Source organism: Sceloporus undulatus, chromosome 2 (genome assembly GCF_019175285.1).
Source record: "Sceloporus undulatus isolate JIND9_A2432 ecotype Alabama chromosome 2, SceUnd_v1.1, whole genome shotgun sequence".
Taxonomy (NCBI): domain Eukaryota; kingdom Metazoa; phylum Chordata; class Lepidosauria; order Squamata; family Phrynosomatidae; genus Sceloporus; species Sceloporus undulatus.
Genome location: NC_056523.1, coordinates 93,391,968 through 93,419,733, shown reverse-complemented (window position 1 = coordinate 93,419,733; position 27,766 = coordinate 93,391,968). Strand labels below are relative to the sequence as shown.

At 40.9% G+C, this 27,766-nt stretch overlaps 1 protein-coding gene across 1 annotated transcript in view; it reads right to left on the bottom strand.

The window, feature by feature from the left end:
* ADAMTS2 (ADAM metallopeptidase with thrombospondin type 1 motif 2) overlaps window positions 1–27,766 on the bottom strand; it is a 338,354-nt gene that overhangs the window by 184,762 nt on the left and 125,826 nt on the right. The window contains exon 3 of the mRNA XM_042454658.1: window positions 15,988–16,141. Coding sequence (XP_042310592.1) covers window positions 15,988–16,141 — 154 coding nt within the window. The remainder of the gene's footprint in view (window positions 1–15,987; window positions 16,142–27,766) is intronic.

Sequence of the window (27,766 nt, the reverse complement as noted above, 5' to 3'; positions counted from 1 at the left end):
AAGAAAATAAGCTTCATCAGGCACCTTAGTGGTTAGCAATAGTGACAGCCATTGGCCTAACAATCCCTTGAGACTCATTTCTTCGGAAGTGCATAACCCTGCTTCTTATTCAGTGAAGCTAGATCACAGTAAAATTCACAATCCATCATGTCCCTGAAAAGCTCTACGAATCTATTTCTCCCTCCCCCTCTTTTTTTTTATAAAGGCAAGAGAAAGACAGATGTATTTATCATGCACACACAATACAGGAAGAGGACAAAAATACTGTCATTGTTGCCATACTGACTGCACAATAAGAGACCTCTCATTAATCACCAGGGGTATATACTGAGAGGGAAATATTGACTGGATCTGCAGCAATATCCATTTCCTAATGGAATAATTCCTATATAAAGGTAACAGGTTGAGTTACTTTAAAATAGTATGGCTAGTAGCCAGCCTTTTGCCAAATTATTATTCATCTCAAGAGCTCCAGAGAAACATACAAACATATGCACTAATTTCTAAAAAGTAATGGAAATACTTTGAGAAAATCAATTGCACTTGTCAGGTTGATAAACTATGATGAAAGAGTTCTTTCCCTTAAATATCTCCAGAATCTACAAAACTCTGTCTTAATTGTTAGAACTTAGTAGCAAACTTGTATTCCATATGTAGAAAAAATAGTGTCATATATTTAACCACAGATTCACAAATAATTGCTTAATTTTGCTATTTATCATACTGCAATATAACAACTATAAACAGTTCGATATCCAGGGCTATGAAATATTACTTTTTTGGGCTAGCCAGCATGGGATATAAGGAGGTATAGTCCAAAATGTCACTGCTTCACAGTCTTCATTGTGACTAGTAATCTACTCCAAAGTTATAAGATAACTGGCCCAACTTTAGCAGCAACCAATATCTCATTTAGAATAATTTTTTATTATCCATTCATTTTATATTCTGCCTTTTCCCCAGAAAAAGAAGCAATACTGTATTAAAATATGGATTAAAACAAAGTATGGTTAAAAAATTTGATTAAAAAAACCACTTAAAAACCATTAAACAAACAGTAATTGGTACATTATTTTAAAACATAGTGAGAAGACAGCACACCTCATAAAATATTGTTCTGTCTCAACATAGTAACTGTTAAAGAGAGAAAAAGAGAGGGAGCCAACTAAGCCTCATATCAGAGAGAGCTTCACAATCTGGAAGCATCCATTGAGAAGACCCTCTTCTTTGTCCTCACTAAATATTCTTGTAGAGTTCTAAAATATATAAGATTAGTCAGTAGAATCAGTATGCAGAGAGATCTTGGTAGCACCTGTGAGACTAACTGAAAGAAAGAAGTTGGTAGCATGAGCCTTCCTAGACTTGAGTCTACTTCCTGAAATGCATTTGGATATAAATATTCTTGGGACTGATGGAATCAAGAGAACACCCCCAGCTTGGACCTTAAAACTCAACCAGGTTCATAGCAGGAGACACAGCACTTCAAATAGCCTGGACCTAAGTTGTATAGCATTTTTAGTCATAACCAGGACTATGAATTGCACCTGGAAATGGACTGGTAGCCAGTGTGGCTGGTGCAGTAAAGGAGTAATGTGTTCCCTAGAACCACCCCAGTCCTCAGTCTGATCACTGCATTTTGGACCTACTGAAGTTTCCAAACAGTTTCAAAAATGCAGCCCCCTATAGAGTACATTACAGATATCTAAATGGGATATAACTTAGGAATGTTTTTTGATAGGCAGATCTGACATCATCACAAATGGCCAAATGCACTCTGGCCACTAATGAAACCTGGCTATCCAGGAGCGAAGGAGTATAGCCAAGCTAGGAACCAGAAATTTCAAAGGAAATGTAACCATACATAGCAGAAGCTGAATCTCTCTTCCCTGAACTGTCATTCACCTGACAAGGACTTTGTCTGCATGGGCCAAAAGGCCTGTTCTCCCACCACCCACCTGTTCTGGGGTCATCCTGTTTGGACAATACACAATTATTGTGCAAACAATTAATAGAATCATAGAATCATAGAGTTGGAAGAGACCGCATGGGCCATCCAGTCCAACCCCCCAGCCATGCAGGAAATCACAATCAAAGCATCCCCAGCAGATGGCAATCTAGCCTCTGCTTAAAGACCTCCAAGGAAGGAGACTCCACTACACTCCGAGGGAGTGTGTTCCACTATCGAACAGCCCTTACTCTCAGGAAGTTCTTCCTAATGTTGAGGTGGAATCTCTTTTCCTGGAGCTTGCATCCATTGTTCCGGGTCCTGTTCTCTGGAGCAGCAGAGAAATGACAGCCCTTCAAATATAAACAGGGCTACATATCACCTCTTAACCTTCTCTTCTCCAGGCTAAACATCCCCAGCTCCCTGAGTCGTTCCTCATAGGGCAAGGTTTCCAGACCTTTCACCATTTTAGTCTCCCTCCTCTGGACACACTCCAGCTTCTCAATGTCCTTTTTGAATTGTGGTGCCCAGAACTGGACACAATATTCCAGGTGGGGCCTAACCAGAGCAGAATACAGTGGCACTATTACTTCTCTTGATCTAGACACTATACTTCTATTGATGCAGCCTAAAATTGCATTGGCCTTTTTAGCTGCCGCATCGCACTGTTGACTCATGTTCAACTTGTGGTCTATTTGGACTCCCAGATCTCTTTCACATGTAGTTTCATTCAGTCATGTGTCCCCCATCATATATCTGTGCATTTCATTTTTCTGCCCTAAGTGCAGTACCTTACATTTCTCTGTGTTGAATTTCATTTTGTTAGCTTTGGCCCAGCTTTCTAGTCTATTCAGATCATTTTGAATGTTGATCCTGTCCTCTGGAGTATTAGCTATTCCTCCTAATTTGGTGTCATCTGCAAATTTGATAAGTATGCTCCCAATTCTGTCATCCAGGTCATTGATAAAGGTGTTGAATAACACTGGGCCCAGGACAGAGCCCTGTGGGACCCCACTGGTCACTTCCCTCCAGGAGGAAAAAGAGCCATTGTTGAGCACCCTTTGGGTTCCGCCGGTCAACCAATTACAGATCCATTTAACAGTTACTTTGTCTAGCCCACATTTTACAAGCTTGTTTGCAAGAATGTCATGGGAAACCTTGTCAAAGGTTCAGACCACATCCAGCACATCTCACACTAGTACCAGGGCAAAACACACATACAAAGGCATTTTTAAACTTACCTGTTGCTCTGGATCTTCTGGGAAGATAAAACAGTCAGCTGAAGTTGGAAAGAAACATAAGCTCTAACATGACCAGTTGAACATTCATATTCTACTTGCAATAACTATTCTACTTGTGATATTCCCTAGAGTGGCCAGGCTGGCTCCATCCCTGCTTTCCTTTTGGTGGCAGATAAAAGATTTTTATGTTGCCAAGCTTTCTCACACTGACACAGGTGTTGTAAGACTATTATAAAAAGTTTTTAAATTTGATTATGTAATATTTTATTTTTTTAATTGGAAATTTGAAAATTTATACAACAGTATACAAAAACATAGAATATACAGGACAGCACAACACAAAACAAAAATTATATTTAAAAAAAGAGAAACATATATAGTGCGCCCGCGTCATACACCAGAAGAAGTGACGCCACGTGCCTGTGCCATACACCACCGCGGGCATGAGCCCCACTATCCTTAATGGGGCTTGAGCATCTGCTGAATTTCCCTTACATGGGGGGGGGGGGGGGTCCAGAACGGTTCCCTCGTGTAAGGAAAGGGACTACTGTACATGCATAGGGGATATTAATAGTTTAAGAAATAAACAATTATCACTTTGGAGTTAAACATAAGCCATTCTGTTTTTAATTTACCATATATTCGTGTATAAGCCGACCTCATGTATAAGTCAAGGGCAGTGTTTGGAGCCAAAATCATGGATTTTGATATGTCAAAATCAGGGGTCATGGATAAGTCAAAGGTCAAACCCTGGGGCCATGGAAAATGGGGAAGCAAATCTCTGCTCTCATTCTCTCTCTTCCCTTTACCATAAACATCTCTCTCTCTCTCTCTCTCTCTCTCTCTTTCTCTGCCTTTCACCCCCAAGGTGGGTACAAGCCTGGGCATAGCAACTTTAAGAATTAGCAGAAATTAAATGAAGTAAAGAACAAATTAAAACTGGAATTACAAACAAACGCAAGATTAATAGAGTTGATATAATTGGAGTAAACTACATAGAAAACACGATATAAATTTCAATGCCTTATCTCAGAAATGTAATATTTTAAAATTTTGAAAATGTTTAATTGTTTTTTAAAACTTTGTATTTTAATGCTTTGTATTGTTTTTACTTGGATAGTCTTAAATGTTGTTAGCCACATTGAGTCCCTGTACTGGGAGGAAGGTGGGCTATAAATAAATACAATAATAATAATATTGTGTTCTGGCTCTTTGGGTGTTCATGGAAAGCTGGGAGTCTGGACCTCTTTAATCAAGCTTCCCTAGGAGTGGTGGGGCAGGCAGCACCTCTCCCTATCTATCAGTCCCAAAGCCACTCAGATCTCTCCAGTTTCTTTTTTAAAAAACTTTTTATTCACACATAATAACGTCACAACACACCACTCTAACGTACACATCAATAAATGCAATAATAAATACAATCTCAAACATAAAAATAAACCAGAACAATTCTTTTATATTTCATCTTTTTTGTCACTTACTATTATTTCCCATTGAGTTTTATCGGTGTTTTTCTTTAATCATTTGTTCTTCCATCCTTCCCCCTTTGTCTCATTGTTCTAACTATACAAATAATCTTTCCATTATTTTAGCCATTTTATGTGTTAACTTATATTACATAACTGTTGTAATCCGTTATTTCCCCACTCAAAACTCCTTGTCATTTTTCTTCACTTTTGACATTATAGTAAGTCTCTTAGTCTTTCTTTTATATTATTCCTTCTAGACATGACCATTTCTCTCTCCAGAGTTTTATAACAGGATTCCATTCTCTATCAGTTTTTTTCAGTTGACTTCTCTTTTAGCCAATGAATTAGCCTGTCCATTTCCATTGTGTCTCTTAACTTTATCAGCCATTCAGAGATAGTTCTTGTAGCTTCCATTTTCGAGCGTATGAAATTCTGGCAGCTGTGATTACATATAATATTATCCACATTCTTTTTCCCAGGTTTTTCCCCCAATTTTATCAGTCATGTTTAAAATATTTAATTCAGGTTGTAGTGGAGTTTCCTTGTAATCAAATTATGCACTTCTTTCCAATATTTCTTTGCTTTTGGCCACGTCCATCACATGTGGTAGAAGGTTCCCACATTCTCATTACACTTTCAACATTTGTTTTATACATTCTGTCCAATTTCTGTGGTATCATATACCATGTATGCAGCATTTTGAAATAGTTTTCTTTTAAATCTTGACAATATGTGAATTTATTTGTTTTATACCATGGTTTTTCCTATCTTTCTAATTCAATTGAGTGTCCTACATTCCTTGCCCATTTTAACATTGATCTAGCTCTGGTTGTAATAGACTCTAGCTGTCTTGTGTTCGCATCTTTTCTCTGTTATTTTTTGTATATTTTTTCTTCCTTTTCAAATTCTTCTAGGTTTTGACCCATTTTGTATCTCTCTTTCAATTGCTTAAGGGTGAACCAATTACATGTTATTCCTGCTATTTCTAATTCTTCTCTTGATTTGATTTCCTAACTATCTTTATTTAATATATCTTTATATTTCAGCCATATGCTCCCAGTATCTTCCCATCTTCCAAAAAAAGCTTCTTGGAGGGATATGCAGAGTAGAAGTTTTCTATAAATTTTCTGTCTCCAGTTTCAAGTCTTTCCTGTGACTTGTAGCACCATGTTTTTATACCTCTCATCTTGGAAGCATCCCAAAGATTCTACATTTCCCCCAAACTGGTAATCCTCATTGGGCAATTGTCTCTTGTAATCTTTGTCCCTATGCTGACTCCCAATAAATGCAACCCCAAACCATAACATTATTAAACCTTTGTTTACTTGAGGTGAAAAGAGACTATAACCTTCACCTGCATTGCTCAGATAATGGGAGAGTCCATTATCATAGTGTGTAAGATGGCAAGTTAATTACCTCTGATGTTATGACTGCAGTGGTACAGTTGCAATTACAAAATAGAAAATAAAATAATGAACATTTTTTTTCTGGCTGCAAAGAAAAAAAATGTAAAATAATTAAAACTCTCCTTACTATCTTGCGGCTACATATCAATAAAAATGAGAGTCTTCCACTTAATCCTTTCATATATTATTACTCTTGTGCTTGAATTGTTAATAACGGTGCTTTTTGAAGACACTCTAATTTCCCCAGTTCATGTAGTGTTTCTATGTGAGAAATGCTAGAAATTTTATCTCCTTTAGCCTCTTGCTATCATTAGATCCCATCCAGAATCCATATTGCCCTGCCAAGACACATTTCCTTTTCTTTTAAAACTCATAAATCATTTTGATTAAAGCTGAAATTATCTCTAGCTTGACACAATCTTGTGCTATTCTCTATTAACATATGTTATCTTCTAGTACATTCCATTTCTTTAAAAGGCAAAACGTCTGCAAGGCATTGATGTGAAAGGTTCTCTGGATAGGCCTAACATGCTGAAGGAGTCCAATTTCCATGAAAAAAAAATGCAGCATAGCTTTGTAAACTGTGAAAGGCATAAACCTGGTGAGAAAGTATGGGTCAAGGGAGGACACTTCTGGAGATTTCTGCCAACATCACACTCATTCTTTACCATGGTTTTCCCGAGCAAAGTGTCTGATGCCCTCTTCTGTTTAATGTTACTAGTCAGCTGGCTTTCCTTCAAAACCACAGTCCAAATGAGAGTTTAGGAAAGTTATTTTGAATAATAATTCCCAGAATCCCCAAGCCAACATAAGCGCCATGGGGGATTCTGAAGGATGTAGTGCAAAAATAATGCTTACAAGCCCTGGTACATGAATAGGACAAAGCACAGTAACAAAAGCCTCACTGGTAAAAGGTTGGAAAAGACCAAAGCTAAAGGGAAGATTGCTCTGGTAATGTGATAAAGGGGCTGTGCAGACCGCCCATTAAGACCAGCCTAGGGGCACAGTCAGGGCATGACATCCACACAATGCATGCCCCAACTCCATCCCCATGATGGCATGATGTCGCACGCCACTCCACATGATGCGCAGTGTCACGGTGCTCCTCTGGTGCTGCATTTACATGATGCAGCACCAAAAGAGCACCTTAAAGCTATGGCACTGTGAATATCTCACCCTATCCAGGCTGCAAAAAGGAACTGTTGTTTGCGGGTCCTTTTTGTGCCCTGGAAAGGCAAGTCCGAGGCTGCAACATGCGGTTGCCGCAGTCCCAATCTGGCACAGCTGGAAGCGGCTGCAGGCCACCCATTAGGGGCGGTCTGCACAGCTTCTATGTCTCCATTTCTTTAACCACACTCAAGAAGAGGGCAGTGAGCTAATATAAAATTGGAGCTCTGAAGAGATCAGAAAGAAGATGTTTTAAAGTGCAGTATATTAAGATTAGACCACCTTTCTAGCTGCTAGATCAAACTAAACAATCCAGCCTTCATTGTTATTTATTTGTTCACCTAGCACAGTGATTCCCAAAGGGGGTGGTACACCTCCCGGGGCAATGGAAAGATCTAGGAGGGTGCTGAAGTATATAGGGGGCGGTGGGGAGGGGGCTTCAGTCAAAGTATTGGTATGCAAGAAAGACAAGGGCAACCAGTAGCTTTTAGGACCATAGTGGGGATGCATGAAACCTCTTTTCAGGGTCCTTGAAAAAACACCACACAGCCTTGCTGCTCATTTTGTATGGTGCTATCTCCCACTCTTTGCTCACCATGTAAGCTCACCAGCATCTTTTGCTAGTATGGCAATTGGGAATTCTCATGGGTTGTGGGCACAGGGCATCAGTTGTGTGGCTCAGAGCAGCACCATTTTGGGACAGACTGGAGCAAAGAGTTAGAGGCTTGGTAATAGGGGAGAAGTGATAGCAAAAAGGAGTGAGCTTTGCTGGGACTTGGCTGACAGGTTGCCGTTGCACTGTTGCTCCTGCTTTCTTTCATCAGACAGGCTGATAGAAGAGGTAGCAGAAGAAACCATTTTTTGTGGGAGAGTAAACACTTGAAGCTGTGTGGGGAAGATACTTAGGGCGTTTCTAAAGAGCAGGTTATATGTACAATTGATGATGATGATGATGATGATGATGATGATGATGATGATGATGTCATCTCTGGGGAAGGAGTAACTGTGCTCAATTACTGGAAAGTGTCCTTTGTCTTGGAGAAGCTCTTGTAGTTAAAATCTGTCCCCTTTCCAGTCCACACCTGTCTCCAGTTCAGAGCATCTGGCCCAATTTGTGCCTTTCTCTGACCTGATGAATGATTGAGAGTCCCTCCTCTCTGGGGAGAAGCTTCTCCCTTAAACTTGGTCATGCTAGGAGCAGGAACTAACCAGCTGGCTGAGCAGCAACCAAGAGGTCTCTTCTTCACATTGGCCTTTGCTGCAAGGCTGGCATGGGTGAGAGATTTCTTGGTCACTGCTTAGCTAGCTGCTCAGTTGCTGCTCCCAGGATGACAGGGTGCAAAGGGAGCAGTCCTCAGTCTCCATTCCAGTGTAAAGCAGCTGTGACACCTAGCATAACAGTGGCATGTCACTCATTTTGAGATCATAATGAGGCACCCCCATATCAGTCACAACTCATTTTGACCTCAAAGTGAGTGACATGCCACTGTTGACACGTGCTGGAATGGAGAAAGATCCAGAGCAAACAGGGAGTTATTTAAATCTGTCTTAAGAGGGGTATACCCCAGTTTTGGTGCTGAATGGCCCATTGTCCAAACTGTTTGCCACAAACTCAGGGATTGGGCCCTGCATCATCCAGACTCCCCACTGAGAGGACATAGGAAGCCTGGTTTATTTGGCCTGTGCAGACAGGGCCACAGTCTTGAGTAACAGCTGGATTTTATATTTTCAGCAATGGAGACCTCACTTTTTCTTCTCTTACTCTCAGCAGTCTGATGGGCAGCTCAGGATCACATCTGAAACTACTGCATTGCTTGCTTGAGCATGCCTTGAACATCTCTAGACTCCTCATCCAACATTCCTGTTCAAGATTCTGAACATTTAAATATCGCAACATAACATCTAGTTGGCTTTAACCCTCATTAACCCCCACAATCTGTGTTCAGTAACACCTTGGCTCATGCAGAGTTCTAGGGATGTTAAAATCTTCACATTTTTATCCTATTGTGCCTGTTATTGGCCTAATAATTATATTAGCCCTAATATGGATTTCGAACTCATTTTTATAAGCTTGTTTACATTAACCTCTCACCCCTTTACATTATAGAAGAATGCTAAAGTGTGCATAAGAGAAATGTTATGCCTCAGATGCATAGAAAGAATAGGATAGTCTTGCCTTCCATTACAATGAAAAGCAAGATTTTTTTGACATGCCTTTGTGACTCCTTTCAACCCATAGAGTTTGGGTTTGCAGATATTTAACTTATTCATTTCCCTGGCAGTCTCCAAAGAATACAGCTCAGCAAAAATCACCATGTCTGAAATGTCTGAAATAAATAAATAAATAATCTGAGGACTTTAGGCCCCCAGATGTTGCAGACTTCATCTCCCAGAATTCCTGACCACTGGCCAAGACATGAAGTCCCAAAGACCTGAAGGATCGAACTTTGAAAAAACACTGGCTTGATACTTTAATTTCACCTATATAAAGATGCAAAGCTTGGAAGCAACAAGTCAAGAGATGCAAGTGACAACGACTGACGTGTTGACTATTAGACTAAGGTGGGTCTAATCATGCCATTTTTGCAAAATATTGTAACAACTTGCTACTCTTGAAATGTATGACATTTATTCATTATTTATGAAGCATTGCTTTGGAGGGATCATTTTGTCTTTTTCCTGCTTTTAGGTTATTTTGGTAAAAAGTAACAAAAACAACACCAATAATAATGTAACAGAAAAGTAACACTTTAGTAATCTGTTTATCTTAATTGTGGGGGTTTGATTGAACCCCTTATACAGTCATCTCTTCATATCTGGGGTGGATTCTGTTCTGGACCAACCCCTAACCCCCAAGGATGGAAAATCCACAGGAACTTGTCACATTATTTCCAGTGATGGTGTGACGTGTGCACAACTGTACTGGCATGGCCATGTGTGCATGTTGTCATTGGGAAAAACAAAGTAGGGCCATCCACAGATGGCAAGCCCATGGAAGAGGTAGCCTTGGTCAAAAGTAGGTTTGTAAATGGGAATAAATTTTAAAATAATTCCAAACAAGAGTAATATGTGCCCAGGACCTCAGAATTGTTTTTAAGGTGAGGGCCTTAACATTGCTATGCAAGTTTTTATACCAGTTTTATAACAGATTGTTATACCTGCTCACCTGCCAGTACTGACAAGGGGGGGGTTACTTTTCTCTTCCTTTATTATTCAAACATTTCTAAATATGAAGACTCTTAGAAGCACAATGTGTACTTAGAAAATGCTCTCCATGTGTTCAGTGTAGCTCACTCCTAAGTAAGTGAGCATAAGGATAATTGCAGGCAACCTTTAGTATTCCTGGGTGGGCTCAACAACAAAAAGTTCTCCCAATATTTCTTAGCACTTTATCATTTGGGACAGGTTTTATGTATATTTCCTGGGGAGGCGCAATTATTTAGAGTCTTGGTTTTCCAGTTTTGCCAAATCCTTTTGGTAGGGTAGAGCACTCTGAGTCTAGTCTTGGGGTGGGCCTGACCCCTCCCTGTCCCTCACCCCATTCCAAGTCCACACACTATGCCATGTATTTCATCCAGTTGTTTCTGAAGTATTGTTGCCACAAAGTGGCATTCTCTCAAGTGAACACATGGAATTAATGATTGAACAAAGTACTATTTGTTCAGAAATATTTATTTTAACATCTAAGATGTTTAAAAGTAGTAGCATAAGGTGTAGATCATGTTCAAGCTCTTTTGTTTGAAAGAAAAAATATGTGATAGCTAAATATTTTCCCAACACTGCCATACTCTGCATAAACATGTGATTAACTCAGAAAACTGTATCAGAAAGAATGTCAACTACACAGATGTGCTTTTCCAACATAGACAATCAAACCACCTAGCCCCCCAGTTCACTGTTCTTTGCACAAATGGAAGCCACTTCATGCCCTATAGTTACTAGCAGCAAAACTATACTGCACAAGAAAAAGAAGAAGAGCTGTTTCTGGGAGGCCATTTTGACTAGGTGAGTTTTTTTTTAATTTGGGTATGTTTATTCCTGAGGGGTGGTGCTTCAGTGAGTCACTGGGGGTGTAGCTAGCAGCCTAAACTCTTTATAATTGCTACCAGAGGCTTTCAAGCCCAGTCCCTGAACAGGGAGAAAAAGAAGAGCTTTTTCCGGGAAGCCATTTTGACTGGGTGAGTTTTTTCAACCTTGGGTTTGTTCCTGGGGGAGTGTGGCTTCTGTGAGGTAGAGCTAGCAGCTTAGCTCTTTATAACTGCTTCCAGAGGCATGCACTGAAGTTTTGCAAATAGTCAAGGAGCAGCACAGAGCAGAAGGTGACCTGGGAGCTGTGTTTGAAGGGTTCTCTTTTAAGGGGCTTGTGGGGGGCTTTTTCTCAGAGGAAGTGAGTCAGAGCCTGGGAAAGGAGCTAGCAGCCAAGAGCTCTCTATATAGCTATAGCCCCAGTCTATTGAGCTCAGTGACAGACTTTGGGGAACAGGCTAGGCCAATGGGGTGTTTTACTTGGGTGTTGAAGGGGGGGAATTTTTTGAGGGAAAAGCCCACAGCCCTGTTTCAGTGACTACTTAAGACTTATGAATATGGACAGTGAGGGAGCTGCTGCAGTCACTTGCAACAGAGATGGGGTATTTATCTTCTTGTCTATGGATGTTGTTAACTTCACCTGCACTAAGTGCAAGTTGGTAGCCATGCTGGAAGAGAAGGTCCAGGAGCTGGAGGCTCAGGTATGTACATGTCAGCATATCAGGGAGCAAGAGGTTTTCCTGGATAGAATGGAATGGACAGTCCTGGATAAGGAACACAGAGGAACTTCCTAGGGAGGAGGTCACTTCATATGAAAAGGAAATAGACAATTGACACACAGAAGTAGGAAAGCCAGTGATCATTCTTGAAGCTTGCAGCTGAAGAATTGATTTGAAGCTCTGTTCCTCATCAGAGATGATGAGGAAAAACAGCAAGGGCAGTGCTCAGGGAAAATGCAAGTGACCCTTGGAGTATTACCTCAGGGAAAAGCTGCTGTTAAGCCTCAGAGGAGGCGTGTGGTGGTGGTGGACTCCTTGCTGAGGGGTACAGAAGCAGTGGTTTGTGGGCCTGACAAGATGTCTCAGGAAGTGTATTGTCTCCCTGGGTCAGAATAACAGAAAGGATTATGAGGCTCTGGGTAGGAAACCGAAAAAGTTGGATGCACAGATTGTCATCTCATCGCTTCTCCCAATTGAAGGGCATGGTCCAGGAAGGGAGAGGAAAATAATGGATATGAACAACTGACTCTGCAGATGGTGCTGCCAACAACAATTTGGATTCTTGGATCATGATCTGTGGTTTCATAAGGCAGGAATTCTGGTAAGGGATGGGTTGCACCTCCCACCAGTTGGCAGAAATGTTTTTGTCAATACTCTCCAAAATTTGATCAGGAGGGCTTTAAACTGAGTTATGTGGGAGAGGGAGAAAGTATTTTGGAAGGCAGCAGTTCATCAAGGGCTGGAGATAATAGTCAAATTGTTATATAGGGGGAAAGGCAAATAGTGCAAGGACCCAACAGTGGAAGGGAAAAAACTTTACACAGGATGCTAGTGGGGAGGACTCATGGTCTTCGATGTCTCTACACAAATGCACACAGCAAGGGAACTAAGATGAACTTGAAATCCTAGCATAACAAAGGAAATAAGATATAATAGGCCTCACTAAACCTAGTGGGATGAGTCTCACGATTGCAATGTAGTAATAGCTTTTTAAGAGAAATAGACCAAATAGGAAAGGAAGAGGAATAGCATTATATGTCAGGGATATTTACACCTGTGAAGAGATCCAGGACTTAAATCTGACAGTCAGGTGGAGAGCATCTGGGTAAAAAATGAAAGGGGAGGGAAACAACAGGGATGCTATTGTGGGAGTCTACTACAGGCCCCCAAGTCAGACTGAGGAATTGGATAATGTCTTTCTAGAACAAACAACCACACAATCAGAAAGGAGAGATATAGTAGTGATGGTTATTCTGGCATGACCATTAGCTACCTCTGGACAGGCAGCTGCAGACCAGGGAGGGTCGGGAAGGAAGAGGCACACACCCCTTCCTCCCCTTCCTCCTATGCTGTCCCCAGCAGCTGGAGACTAGGGGAGGATTGGAAAGAAGAAGGAACAGGCGTGCATCTCTTCTTCTTCCTTCCCCCGTGCTGTCCCCAGCCTTAAACTGCCTCTGGAGAGGCAACTGTAGGCTGAGGAAGGTTGGGAAGGAGGAGGAACAGGCACGCACCTCTTCCTCCTCCCCTCCTGTGCTGTGTCCAGCCTTCAGCTGCCTCCAGAGAGGCAACTGGAGGGCGGAGAGCATTGGGAAGGATGAGGTAGAGGTGCGCACATCTTTCTCCTCCTCCCCCCATGCTGTCCCTGGCCTTCAGCTGCCTCCAAAGAGACAGCAGGAGTCCAGGAAGGGTCAGGAAAGTGGAGGAAGAGGTGTGCACCTCGTTCTCCTCTTCACCCTGTGCCGTCCCCAGCCTCCAGAGAGGCAGCTGGAGACTGGAAAGGGTTGGGAAAGAGGGGGGAACAGGCACGTGCCTCTTCCTTCTCCTTCCTGACCCTTCCCAGTCTCCAGCTGTCTCTTTGAAGGCAGCTGAAGGCCAGGGACTGAACCGGGGGAGGAAGAGAAAGAGGCATGCACCTTTCCCCCCTCCTTCCTGACCCTCCCTGGTCTCCAGTTGCCTCTCTGGAAAGAGGGACAATGGGTGCTTGTCATATGCTGATGCTGAAATCCACGGATGGCAAGTACACAGATATAGAGAGTCCACTGTACAGGAAACACCCTGAAATTTGAGTGCACCCATGAGACCTGGACAAAGTATAAATGAACCAGCACCTCCCACAGATGAATGTTGCTAACAACCAACCTTTCTTGGTCAAAATAGCACTGGTCCCATGTTCTGTGATGGTTTGCCCATTTGCCTTGAACTTTGCTTGTAGTCTTGACTACTCTGCTCAACTATCCTTTGTACTCCCTGCTTGGACTCTGTAATGAACCATGGATGACTCAGACCATAGTGGACTACGTCTGCTTTTCAGTCAACATCTTGGTGAGCTCTGGCTCTCTCCTGGTAACTCCATGGGAAGCTGTGATTTTGGGCTGAGAGTCTGGTTTGCATCCCAAGGACAAAACAGGAAAATTGCTGCTCACTCTGCTGCAGATCCAGGCCAATATTAAGCCCAAATAGGCCTAAAGCAAGTAAGGAGAGCCCAACAACAGGGCAGAATAGCCAATTGTTTTCTTCGGACAGACACTACTGGCCATTTTTTTTCCTCTTTTTTAAAAAAAATAGTGAGAAGAAATTGGAATGGGTGAAGCATACAAGGGGAAAATGGGAGTGTGGCACTCTTTTGGGTTCAAGGGAACAATATAGCCCTCTACCCCTGGAAGTTGTCCATGCTTAGCAGCAGTTCTCCAAATCTGAGGTGAGATGTCATTGCCATCCCTTGCCGATTGATGCTTATAACTAGAGGTCTTGCGAATCACCGGTTGGGACCTTCTGTCAAAAGCAAGTTAAACTGTTGGGAAGAAACTCTTTAATCAAAAATTTCTAATCTAATAAGCAAAGAAAGAAAGTAGATTAAGGGGGGGGGGACAATTTGGCCAGAATATCAGAAATGGCTGCAAGAAAAGAGATTATGACTAAACTTTAGGAAGAACTCACTAATGGCAAGAGTTCTTTGCCAGTAGAACAGGCTACCTCAAAGTGGTTCTCACTGCTTTTCCTGTCACAACAGGCTTCTTAGGCAGGTCAGAATGAAACACAGAGAGTGACTGACCCATTGTCTTAGGGCAAAGGTGAGCAATTCAAGTGAGGTCAAGGGGTCCCATGGACAGCTAAAAGAATCCTTCAAAATGGAAAAAAGAAACAAAACTGGAAGTGCCAAAAGCCCATGTCTGCTTTTCAAAACAGGTTGGTTTTGATGTTAAACAGTCCAATGTGGCTTTCTAACCTACTGAAATGTAAACTTCCACTGCTGCAGATTTCCAGAAGAGACAGCTCACCCTTTTGAGGGCCAAAAAAGAACAATCCAGGGAATCTGGAGAGATCAAGGACAGCAAAAGCAGACTTATGAAGGGGGCCATGCACAGCTTTAGGTTCATCCTTTGCCTACTCTTAATACAATGGATATTATAACATTGCATTCGCTATGCCAAGGCTTCTTAAGCTCTCTGTTGTGGTGGGACCAGCAACCAGTAAGCAATAGTAGTTGTTATATGCCTTCAGTTTGAGACTCCAACTTGTAACAACCCAATCATATGGTTTTCTTGACAAGAATGATTCAAGAAGAGGTTGCCATTGCTACCCTCTGAGGCTGAGATAATATGACTTGCCCAAGGTCATCCAGGGGGATTCTCAGAGTCATAGTCCAACACTCAAATTACTACACCATGCAGATCTGCACAGGGACCATTCTCATATCTGTTCCCATTGATTGTTTCTTTCCTGGAAACTCTGCTAGGGTCCAGCAGGCCACCATTGTCCAACATTTTCATTTCAGCACTGGCAGAATAAAAAATGTCTTCAAGAAGTTGCCTCAAAACCTGTATAACCATGAGTCATTTAAAACAATTATTTCTTTCACTTTACCAGTAAAAGCCAAAAAATAGTAAGAAAACAAGAGGAACATCCCTCAGCAAGGTCATAAATGTAATGGTAACTTAACAATTATATGAGTTATTGGGTACATGCTTTTAGCCAAGGTTTTAACAACATTTGTCATTAACATCGCAGCCTTACCTCTATGCTGGATATCTGGGTGCTCACTGGGAAGTGTTTTCTTGGCAGCTGCCCTGCGGTATACCACATGTGTCCTACCTTCCTCCTCCTCATGCTTCCCCTTCTGCAGAGGTTCAATGAAATACTCGTCCTTGTCGGTGCGAATCATGCCAGCCTAAAGTGACAGGGCAAAGATGGAATATTTCAAATGACTGCCTGAGCCACAGACATTTTGAATAAACCTTTGCAATATGCTTAAGCACACTTTAGTACTCTCCAGAGAGCAGTTAGCATGCAGAGAGTAAGCAAGGTGAATTCTTTATTACAGCAGGAAAATACAACATCAGTGTCTCAGCTTGACAAGGAAGGGCAAAGTAAAACATTGGACTAAAAGAATTTATTGTGGAATCTAATTAATGAGGACTCAGATTGGGACACATGAGGAGAGGGAATCAGGATTACTTCTGGAATCTAATTAACGAGGGCTTGGATTGGGACACATAAGTAGAGAGAATCAGGATTTCCTCAGGATTCTAATTAATGAGGGCTTGGACTGGCAACCCTAAGGCTAGCCTATCAAAGGGGTTTCTTGGCAAGTTTATTCAGAGGGGGTTTGCCATTGCCATTTTCCGAGGCTAAGAGAGTATGACTTGCCTAAGGTCACCCAATAGGTTTCCATGGCAGAGCAAGGACCTGAACCCTGCCCTCTCCGAGTTCTAGATCGGGCACAGAGGTGAGACAAGGAAAACATGAGAGGCAAAATAGAGAACTGATGAACATATGCATCTCTAAATGTACCACTATCCCAATTTATCATGGCACAGTCAGTACTAAGGCAAAACAACAGTGCCAATTTGGACTCTTTTCCATATTCACATAGTTTTGCCAAGTTCAAATGTCCCCATAGTCCTATATTCAAACCATAAGTGTCTGATGTCATGCTCAACCCTACAGCAGTTGTCCTATTATACCAAGGTATACTGATCATGACATCAGCAGGATCCAAATCAATTATCCTTCTTTCTTCCCATTTGTGGGATAGGAACTTATACATTCTCTGTTCAATGTTAGTTTTAGGCAGAAAAACAGAACACAGTATTCCCATAGGTTTAAAGACACAAACATAAAACAGAAAGGTCTGTCAACTTTGTTATTTATTTATTTATGTTATTTATACCCCACCCTTCAGCCCTAAAGGCTCTCAGAGTGGCTTACAATTATTATTATTTTTAATTGGACAGTTCCCTGCCCTCAGGCTTACAATCTATAAAGACATGACACAAAAGGAGAAGGGAATGGTGGTGGGAAAGGGGATCAGGTCCAGCAGTTCTCTCCTTCTGAGGCCTGGACCAAGGCAGATGAACTGGAGGGACTGCTCTGCTTCTTAAAAGAGGCCAGGTCCGATGGTGTTGGGCCTGTCTTTTCACTCCCTCCCAGGCCGGAAGATGACAGTTGGCCAGGAGGGAGGACTCTTCTTCTTCAGGCCTGATGGAGTTGGGCCTGTCTTTTGAAGAGGGATCAAGAAATCACATTTGACTGATCATCCTTTCCTCTCAGAGCATATGTAACACAGTGAAAAACAAAATGTAGTTTGTTACAGATTAAGCCAATGGTGACTGAAGAATGGAAATGAGGAAATGTGAACTTCTGCACACTAAATGAAATAATTATAGGATAATCCTCATATATGCAATTTTAAAAAATCCCTGGTGTACACCACCTAATGAATAATATCTTTTTTCTTTTGCCATTTGTAGGATTATGAATTGATGCAGGTGCTTGGCTTGTAAAGAACAAGGAATAAGAACATGTAAACCTCCAAATGTTGTAGAACTCCCACTCTCATCAATATTGGTTATGCTAGTTGCAGTCAATGGGAGCTGCAGTCCCAACTAAACATGAAGGGCCAAATATTCCCCATCATTGGCAGAGAAGTGCGGACATGTTGCAGGATTGAGTCTCCTATCTCCAGTTGTTACTTTGGTCTTGCATCTTGTCTTAATGTTCCCCACTGAGCACCCCAGCCATTTAAACTCCAAAAAGACTGCAGTCACATATACAAAAAAATTAAATTAGCAATTGCAAGTAGCAATGGAGACAGCTGGAAAGACTGAAAATTAAGGAAGGAGAGACAGAGCAACAGTAGACAGATCAAGTTCACAAACCTTGTTAGTGCTGCCCTCTACTCTACAGTTCAGTAAATATTGCATTTCCACAAATCAGTCTCATCCTTCCACAGATCTTTCATCTTATCAGAGTTGAAGCACAAAGATCAACCTTCAAGCTTGGCTGGCTATTGTGGCAGTTGTTTTTAATTTTCATCTTGAACGGAAAGAATCTCTGAAGCCCAGCATTTATTCACATGGATGAGAGGAAGGTTGCCAATGATCATTATGTCAGCAATTTGCAAAAGGATGTTAAGACAGCACTTGGACAATACAAGTGAGAAGCTCTGGCTTTCTTTTTGTTTTTATGTGCTGAGCTGCTGAATGCCATATATTATTCCTGTTTAGTTTTCTATTGTTATTGTTGTGTGCCTTCAAGTCATTTCTGACTTCTGGTAACCCTAAAACAATGGTGGAATCACAAGGTTCTCTTGGCAACATTTGTTTTGGGGAGAGGGGTTGCCTGAGGCAGAGTGTGTGACTTGCCCAATATCACCAGTTGGTTTCCATTGCCAAGCAGAGACCCACACCCTGGTATCCAGAGTTGTAGTCCAGCACTCAAACTACTACACCATGCTGGCTCTCCACTTTCCTATTATCATAGTAACATAAGTTAAACACACCCAGTACTGCATTATAAAGCGCTGAGTATCTGTGGTACTCAACTGGCCTGAGGATTAACATCTGTTGGAGGGGCCTGCTTCTGTGTCCCATCACTGGAGTCAATACACTGCATGAGGACATGGAAAAGGGCCTTCTCACCTGTGGCTCCCTACCTGTGAAACACCCTCCCTTTGTAGATCCAATTGACACTGAACTTAGCTTCCAGAGTAGCAGTGGTATTCAACTTTTGGTCTTCCAGATGGTTTGGACTTCAATTCCTAGAAGTCCCAAGCAGAAAGGCTAGTGGTCAGGAATTCTGGAAGTTGAAGGCCAACTCTTCTGGATTTTGCAAACCACTGTACTCTGGCCAAATCTCAGAATCCTCCAGCCAGCACAATTTGCAGATTGTGGGAGTTGCTCTTCCATGTATGATGTTGCCTGCTTCAAATGGTCATTCAAACATGAACAAAACCTCAGGAGGATGGAGAACCCTGACAAAGCAGATGTCCTGATCACACAGGTTCTACTCATGGTGAAGCCCACAAGCACTCTGTAAAACTTCATGCTCATTGAGAGAGATTTAGAAGCAGAGAAGATTGGGATGGTGGAGGCAGAAGCAACATAAAAGTTATGAATCTTTTTACACAAGTTAATATTGGTAAAGTTACTTTTTTGAACTAAAACGTTCAAAATTCTCTGAGTTGTAGTAAAGGGGGGGGGGGCCTTTTTTCTAAACTCTGGCTTTCCCCCCTTCTGGTATGATGGCTGAGAAGGAATTATTACATGTCATGATTTGGATAATATGCTTCTGTGAATACAACCTAAAATTACATTTGCTTTTGCTTTTTTAGCCAACTACATCATGCTGGTTTGTGGCTGTTGATGCCAGAAGTTTTTATTGTTTCATTTCCCCATGACTGGCCTTCAATAAGAAATCTTGGTCTTTATAAATAGGGAGTTCCCCACCCACCCTATATGTTGCTCACATCTTGCCTACTCACACTAGCTCAGGGATGAGGAGTGGAAGTTTTTGTTTGTTTTAAACTTTTCCAAATTCTGAACTTCTTGAGTTCTTTTACTTGAATATTTTTGCAAAACAACAGAAACAAAAACCCTCTCATTGTATATCCAGTTTTTATGATGCAACAAAAATGGCACAAGGATGTAGACAAGGTGCTATTTGCAGAAGGGATGGAAAGAATATTAGAAAATATTTCAAAAATGGTTAAAAAACATGTTTCTTACATTTCAGGAAACCCCGATGAGAAGAATCCTGGACAGACAAGAATCTTTGCAATTTAGGACTTATTCTCCACAAAACTTTCATTTTCTGCACAGAAAATATATTTCTGCACAGAAATAAAAAATGGTATTGCCTGTACTGAAAACGATACATTCTTTGCAAAAACACCACATGCATCTTTTGTGTAGCGCATGGTTTGAGTGTTGAATCATGATTCTGAAAGCTAGAATTCAATTCCCAGCTCACCCATGAAACCCACTGGGTGACCTTGAGCAAGTCACATGCTCTCAACCTCAGGGGAAGGCAATAGCAAACTTCCTATGAACAAATCTTGTCCCAAAAAAAACCCTTAATAGGTTTAGCTGAGGCTCGCCATAAATCAGAAATGACTTGAAGGCACATACCGCCACCACCACATCTTGAACTATTACATTTTCTGTGCAGATAATAGCATTTTCTGCACAGAAAATAATCTATGCAGAAATAATGTTGTTTTCTGCACATACTATGTGCAAATTTTGCACAGAATAAGTCCTGAACTGTAAGCAGACTGTGTGCAGTTTTCAACAACTTACTCACAGTGGGATCAACTTGTTGCTTCCTCTGAGAACAAAATTAGTAAAGGATTATATCCCTATTGCACAGCAGAGAAGGTGTTAGTTGTTTCAAGAATGCTTTGTCCATGATAAATTCTTTCCTTTACTGTTTCCATACTTGTCACGGTGCTGTTTGGACCAAGAATAATGTCTAAAAAGTGCCTAGATTAAATATCACTACTGCCCATTATAATGTTATAGCAATTTCCTTATGATGATTTCTAGATGACTATAACAGAGAGGCCACATTCCATTTTCATTTCTAGAAAGGTAAAACTCAGCAACTGATTCACCAAATCTTTTAGACTTTTTCTGGAATAACTCTATAGGACTCAGGTCTTGGTTTATTAAAATTCCAGCTGCTGAAATTAAAATATTATGAGAAATGATACCACTAAATTAGTTGGTAATCGTCAAAATAGAAAGGTAAGAATGCACAAAGTGTGCTGGAGGAATTCCATTTTTCTGTTCAGGTTTCCAATCCTAAACACAAGATTTCCCAGACAAAATTGGCTCAGTTTCATTTTCAGTCTTTATAATTGCTCATAAACATTAAATTAAATATTATGAACTCTTCATTTAAATGAACCAACCTAGATTTTCAGTCAGGAATATGTCTCCTGGATCCACATAAAATTAAGGACTTCATAGTCTTGACCCCTTCAAATACTCCAGTCAATTAACCTTTATTTGCAAAAGTTTGCTTTTGTCAATTTACTATCTTGATCAAAGAAAAGCAGATAGAGGTCAGAAAAGCTATTAGGTTGGACTACAGTTCCACACAGTATACAAGCCAGCATGGTCACTGACTATGCAAGCTCAGAAATTCATGCAAGTAAGATAAAAGATTGATAAATGTTTAGCATTTAGTGAATGGTGTAAAGTAACATATTTAAAGAAACTGTATGCAAGCAGCTTCCATCAACCCCAACTCAATGCACAAATAGTTACTTTGACATCAAGTTGCAGGACTGTTTACATTACGCACACATTCCACTTGTGAAGTGTAAAAGTTCCCCCAAGATTGCGGATTGGCTGATGACCACTCTAAGCCAAATAGTCCAAATCTGTAAATATATTTCCTCAGTGTGCAGCCCTTAGCAAAGGGCAAGTGCTTCTTCCCATTTTCTGAAAAGCAAGTTCCTTCTTTTGACTTTTAACTGTCCCCCTCTTTTTTCCATGTTCATTTTCCCTTACAAGGGGCTCTGCCCTGATGTGCCACATTAAAGAATATGGTGAGGCAACCGTCCATCGTCCCAGTCCCTTCAAATGCTACCAGCATCTCTAAATTTCACTTTCCTTTCATTATAAGTTTAATTTGCCACCATACTCAGAATTGACAGCAATCTACAGGTTTTACAGCTTGAGGTCCTACCGCTAATTAAATGTCTCCTCCGGTGGAACACTCAGCAAGTGCCTTAATTGTCTCCTCATTCACATTCACATCATGTTCTAGACCCATAATGAAGCACAGCTTCTACAACTGCTTCTCAAAGGCTCTGGAGTTCAGATCCATCTTCTAGCTCCGGCTTTAATTAACAGTCATTTTTCTCCTCATTAGTATAAGTGTATGTATATTTCTTTCTTGCCACACAAGCAGAGGTTTATTTCTCCTTTCCAAAGTTTGTGGCACAGCTTGGAACATGTTTTCTCCCTGAATTTAATTTCAAGTGGGTGGAGGGCCCCACCCCAGCAAAAAGGATTCAGCCAAGTATAAGGAAGAATAATAATAGAATCACAGAGCTGGAAGAGTTCCCAAGGGCCATCCAGTCCAACCCCCTGCCATGTAGGAACGCGCAAAGCACCCCTGACAGATGGCCATCCAGCCTCTGTTTAAAGACCTCCAAAGAAGGAGACTCCACCACTCTCTGTGTTCCACTGCTGAACAGCTCTTACAGTCAGATGTACCTCCTAATGTTGAAGGAGAACCTCTTATCCTGTAGCTTGAATCCATTGTTCTGTGTCCTATTCTCTGGAGCAACAGAAAACAAGGTTGCTCCATCCTCAATATGACACCCCTTCAAATATTTATACAAGAATGTAAAACAATATATGGTAATATTATATATACAAACCTTTTCAAACCTTGGCCAATGTATCAAAGGTGGCTTCTGATCTGTGCTGGCATAACTGTACCCCAGCCTTCTACCACCCAGGATCTTCCAAATGTATTTGACTGTAATCCCACCATCCCCAGCCAAGCCCAGTGTCAAGAAGTGGCTAGAATAGCCATATAAAGTAAGAAAATGGCCTAATTTTTTGAAAACAAGAGTAATGAGAAAAAGAAACAAGTGAACACTTCTCTTTTGGGTGAAGGGGTGAATTCCTCAACCAGATCTTATCTGCTGCTTTGCATTTCTGGAATATCTGGAGCCTATCATGTCTTGCCTTGCCATCATCTGACCCTGGAGTAGAAACAAACATAGAATCCCCAACATTTGACTTGTCTGATTCTCTGGACATTGTTTTGACCATGGTGCTGTTTTGCATTTGCTGAGTTTGGATTTATTTTTCCTAATCTCTTGCTGTCTTTATGAGGCTTTACCAGTGCTGACTGTGGACTGTCACACCATCCAACTGTCACAGTTTGGCAGAGACAATCCTGATTAAACATCTACTATTCCAATGTGAAGTCGAAGGCTTTCATGGCCATCATCCATGGTTTTTTGTGGTTTTTTTGGGCTATGCAGCCATGTTCTAGAAAATTTTTCTTCCTGACTGGCAAAAGTGCTGGCAAAACGTCAGGAAGAAAAATGTTCTAGAACATGGCCACATAGCCCGAAAAACCCACAAAAAACCCATCTACTATTCCACTTTTTCAGCTGTATATCTTTAATGTCCCAGTTTCTCTTCCTCCTACTTTCCCACTTTGTCTTTGGCTTACTTCTGTTGCTTCAAATTGGGTTTAAGCAAAACCAAACTGTTGCACCCTTTCCTAGCTCTTCTGTTCTTCCTCATTCATACGTTTTGCTCTCTTGATGTTGCTTTACCAAATGTGTCCCACTTTTTATCTGTGAAATGTTGGAGAGTATGGACCACTGAACTTTACTACTGAGACTTGTCCAGCTGAAATCAGAATATCAGATTTCACTGAGTTCAAAGGAGCTTTTCTCCAGAAACTAGGGTTACAGCTTTTACACTACTTGGTAAATGTGGAAACCTGATCCTGTGATTGTTTAACTTGAAGTAAGCCCTATATTTGTTAATAAAACTTATTCCAAAGTAAGTATAGATAGGATTACAACTTCACCTCTTATAAGAGTACACTTACATCCACCCTTGATATGATGCTTAAAAACATTGAGCAGGATAGTATACCCGCTATCTAGGGTTTTTTCCCCCCTGAAAGCAGAAAGAAACAGAATAAATTGGGTGAATGGTAAATCAATTTTTTAAAAAATGTAACTGGAGTACCATAAGAGAACCATAAAGCATTACAACCTTCCACCACATTCTTACTGTAAGTTACAACTACCCTAAAGCTATAATAATTTATACAGTTTTCAATCAGGAATCAAGCAGAAAGGAAGTTTTAAACTCAGCCATGCATTTTCTTCCTTTTATTTAAGATTCTAAAAGCTGGCTATTTGCAAGCTTTCTTTAAAAAAAAAAAGTCATGTTTACACTTGTACAATTCCATTAGGGCTGGGAAAGAAAATGAAGTAGAATGATTTATGTTAGGCTTCATCTTTGCTGCTTATGAAAATGTACTTCTCCCCCATCCCTAATATACTTCCAAATGAATAGCCCAGTAGCTTGTAACCTGACCCTCAGAGTGCTCTGCCAGCACTAGCCTCATGGTTCAGTCACTGGATAACAACTCAGGTTCAGTAAATACAAACGAAAGCAGGGCTTGATGTTCCAAATGTACATGGCTCATACCTCTTTGTAGCCCATGGACTTGAAGATGTGCTTATCTGGTGTCCAAGGTCTCTAAACCCTGTCTTGAGAAAACTCAAATCCTAAAGCACACCCTTCCAGCATTTCACAGATGAAAATCGGGATGCTTGTGACCAAGCAACATCAAGTGTGGCCATGATGACAAAAGTGATTAATGAGGAAGAACAAAAAAACTAAGAAAGGCTGTAGCAATATGCTTTTGCCTAAGACTACTGGAAAGAGCAAGATTCCACCTCCTCTTCTCCCCCCCCCCCCCCCCATGCTGAGTTACAGTAATTCAGTGTAAACTATTTCTGCAACCTGAACTCAGATTTCAGCAACTGAAGTAAGTTAAGGACAATGTGGGAGGAGGAAACAGAAACTGGGCTATTTTCAAAGCAGCTGAAAAAGTGCAACTGCAGAGGATTAACTGAGACTGTTCCTGCCAAATCAGGACTGCTGGAGAGTTTGATAACATCTTAATAAATAATAGCAAATAAGTACACTATCTAGCGTTGATGGATCATGGAATGACTGATCATTGCAGAGATAAAACTGCATTCAGCAGAGTGGACCCCCCCCTTCTTCTTTTTTTGCCTGACCTCATGGCCCTCAATTACATGGGGGGGGGGAAACCAAAATAAATAAATTATGCAGAGACCAAGAAACATTTCCTGCCCCCACCATACAATTCTAGCCCTTAGTCTCCTCCACAAGGCCTTGGCTTACAAGTTATATACAACGGATGGACTCCTAGGTATATACAGTACAAGATGCACACAGTATTCTTTATTTGTGTGTGGCACCTCTCTCCCCCTCCCACTATATTTATACTACAGTACAGTAAATTCTTCCCAGCAACTTAAATCATTTCAGAGAAGGTTAATGGCCTGGAGTCTGCAGTGTTACATCCATAATGGAACTTACTGATAATAACAGCATATGCGGTTATTACAGGTAATATATTAGGTTTTACTTTTACTTTTATTGTTGGCAGAGCAGTTGTCTTCTATAACATAAGGTGGCTAAAGGCCGAGCTCCAGGGTGATCATTAAGAACTATCCTTCCAATCACACTATGATCCATTCCCAGGCATGAAGACAACTTTCTGAGCTCCTATTAAACTAAATACAGTGGTCCCTTGGTATCTGCTGGGGTTTGGTTCCAGGACCCCCATGGATAACAAAATCCATGGATGTTCAAGTCCCATTATATACAATGGCATAGTAAAATTGTATCCCTCAAACAAAATGGCAAAATCAGCATTTGCTTTTTGGATTTTTAAAAGAATATATTTTTCAAACTGTGGATGGTTGAATCCATGGATAAAGAATCTGTGGATATGGAGTGATGTTTGCACTTCTAACAGACATAAAGGGTGCAGTTCTACTGCCAAATATAAATATGATGGCACGGAAGTGACAGGTGGACAACAGGTCAAATGGCTATAGCCATGACAGTCACAGAGGAATGGGAGTGAAAACCATCTCTCTCAACAGATAAAAGTTGAACTGGCCAGGAGCTGACAGGATGGCTTTCTGGCAGAGATGGCTTTGTCTGCTGTTTCCCCTCAGCTTGCTGCTACACATTGCACTATTGCATCAATGTAAGAAACCAACGTAAAGATTCAGACCAATAGAGTTTTGGAGTAATTTCTTCAAGTATGACAGGAATTCCATTTCAGGTCTTGCCTTACCACAGGAATGGATTTGCCCTGGCAGTTTCCACTGACAACAAATGGAAAGACAAATCAGCATCAGTCCTTGGGCTAGTTTACACAATGAAAATTTCCTCATTCCAGTAGAATAGAATGTGATCCAGCCACATGTGATTCACAGGAGTTTGGGCTGGGAGGCGGACTGAAAACTCCTTAAACACCACAGAAAAAAGCTTCACAGTTTTCACCAGAATAGCTGTGGAAATCAACATAATGTGCATTGTCGCACATGTGGCCATCTGCCTGCCTTGCATGAATTTGGATGGCTGCACATTTTTGGAAGATGAAGGGTGAATAGATGTGAATACATATGAATTTGCACAGGAAAGTGAAGACAATTGATGGCTGACATGGATGCGCAGTATTATTATGCACACTTATGTGTAGACTGGCCGCTGATTCCCATGATTTTATTGGCCCTACACTCTCACCTCATTCATGCACAACTTCAGTCACCTTGGTCGACTGGCTATAGAGTCAGATCTATCAATAGTTAACAGAATAGTTTCACAATTCATTTTTTTAAAAAGTGAAATAAAGGAGGTTTGGCAAGAACATAGTTTGGCAACCCAGAAACATATCAGTACTGGATGTAAAAGGGAAAAATAATTATTAAAGAACTGTTGGGAATGAAAAAGATAAATGTGATAGGGCCTGTGTACTCAAAGGACCACAGCTTGATTACTATTGCTGCAAGCTGGGCACAAAAATTGCAGTATTTGCCATCTAAATTTTCTTCTGGATCCTGCCTTTTTTGGAAAAGCAACACATTTTTATCATGAAGTTTACATATGTATTTTTATTAAGATGCAAAGGTGCTGAATTCATCCAATTTCAATGTAAGTAATAATTTCAAAAATGAATAATGGCACTGGGCTAGAGCCAACAGAACATACAGGGATATAGATTTGTGAAATAGACTTCACAAAGAAATGCTGGTTTAATTCTCAGCTGCAGTATTTCTAATATCATGTGCAGAAGTGCACTCACAGAGTCCTTCTTGGTTTGGAAGATAACTTTGTACATACCTCCATTAATAAGAAGGAACTATTTGATGTGGGGGAATGCAAGATTTTTTTTAAAAAAGTCTTTTAAAAAACTTTATGAAAAAGTCCATTAAAAAGTCTATGCAACTCAGTGATCACAGAATATTAGCTGACTGTTGCAGGGAATTGGGACTGAAAACTTGATTGGGGTGTAGAATGAAATGAAGTATCTTGCCAACAGAGATACAGCATACTGCAAAATTTTGTTTCAAATCTCTTGGTTTCCTGTGATTTCTCATTGCTTGCTCTCTTCTACATCAGTGTCTTCTCAACTGTTTTAAAACTGCAGCTATTGATATGAAACTTTTTAAAAAAAACAGCCCTTTAATTTAGGAACAAGGGCTTAACATTTTTACATTGTTTCTTCTGCACGCCATCTGTGCTATGGCAACGGTAATGAGAAGTTTTTGACGCTTCAGGCAGAACTAACAAAACAGAATTATACCAAGGAAGACTCTGGACATCAGGAGCAGGAAAATGAAATGTGAGCTGGAGAAGAGACAAGGACAACCCAAAATGCACATAGTCTGCAATTTTGTACCCACTTAGTG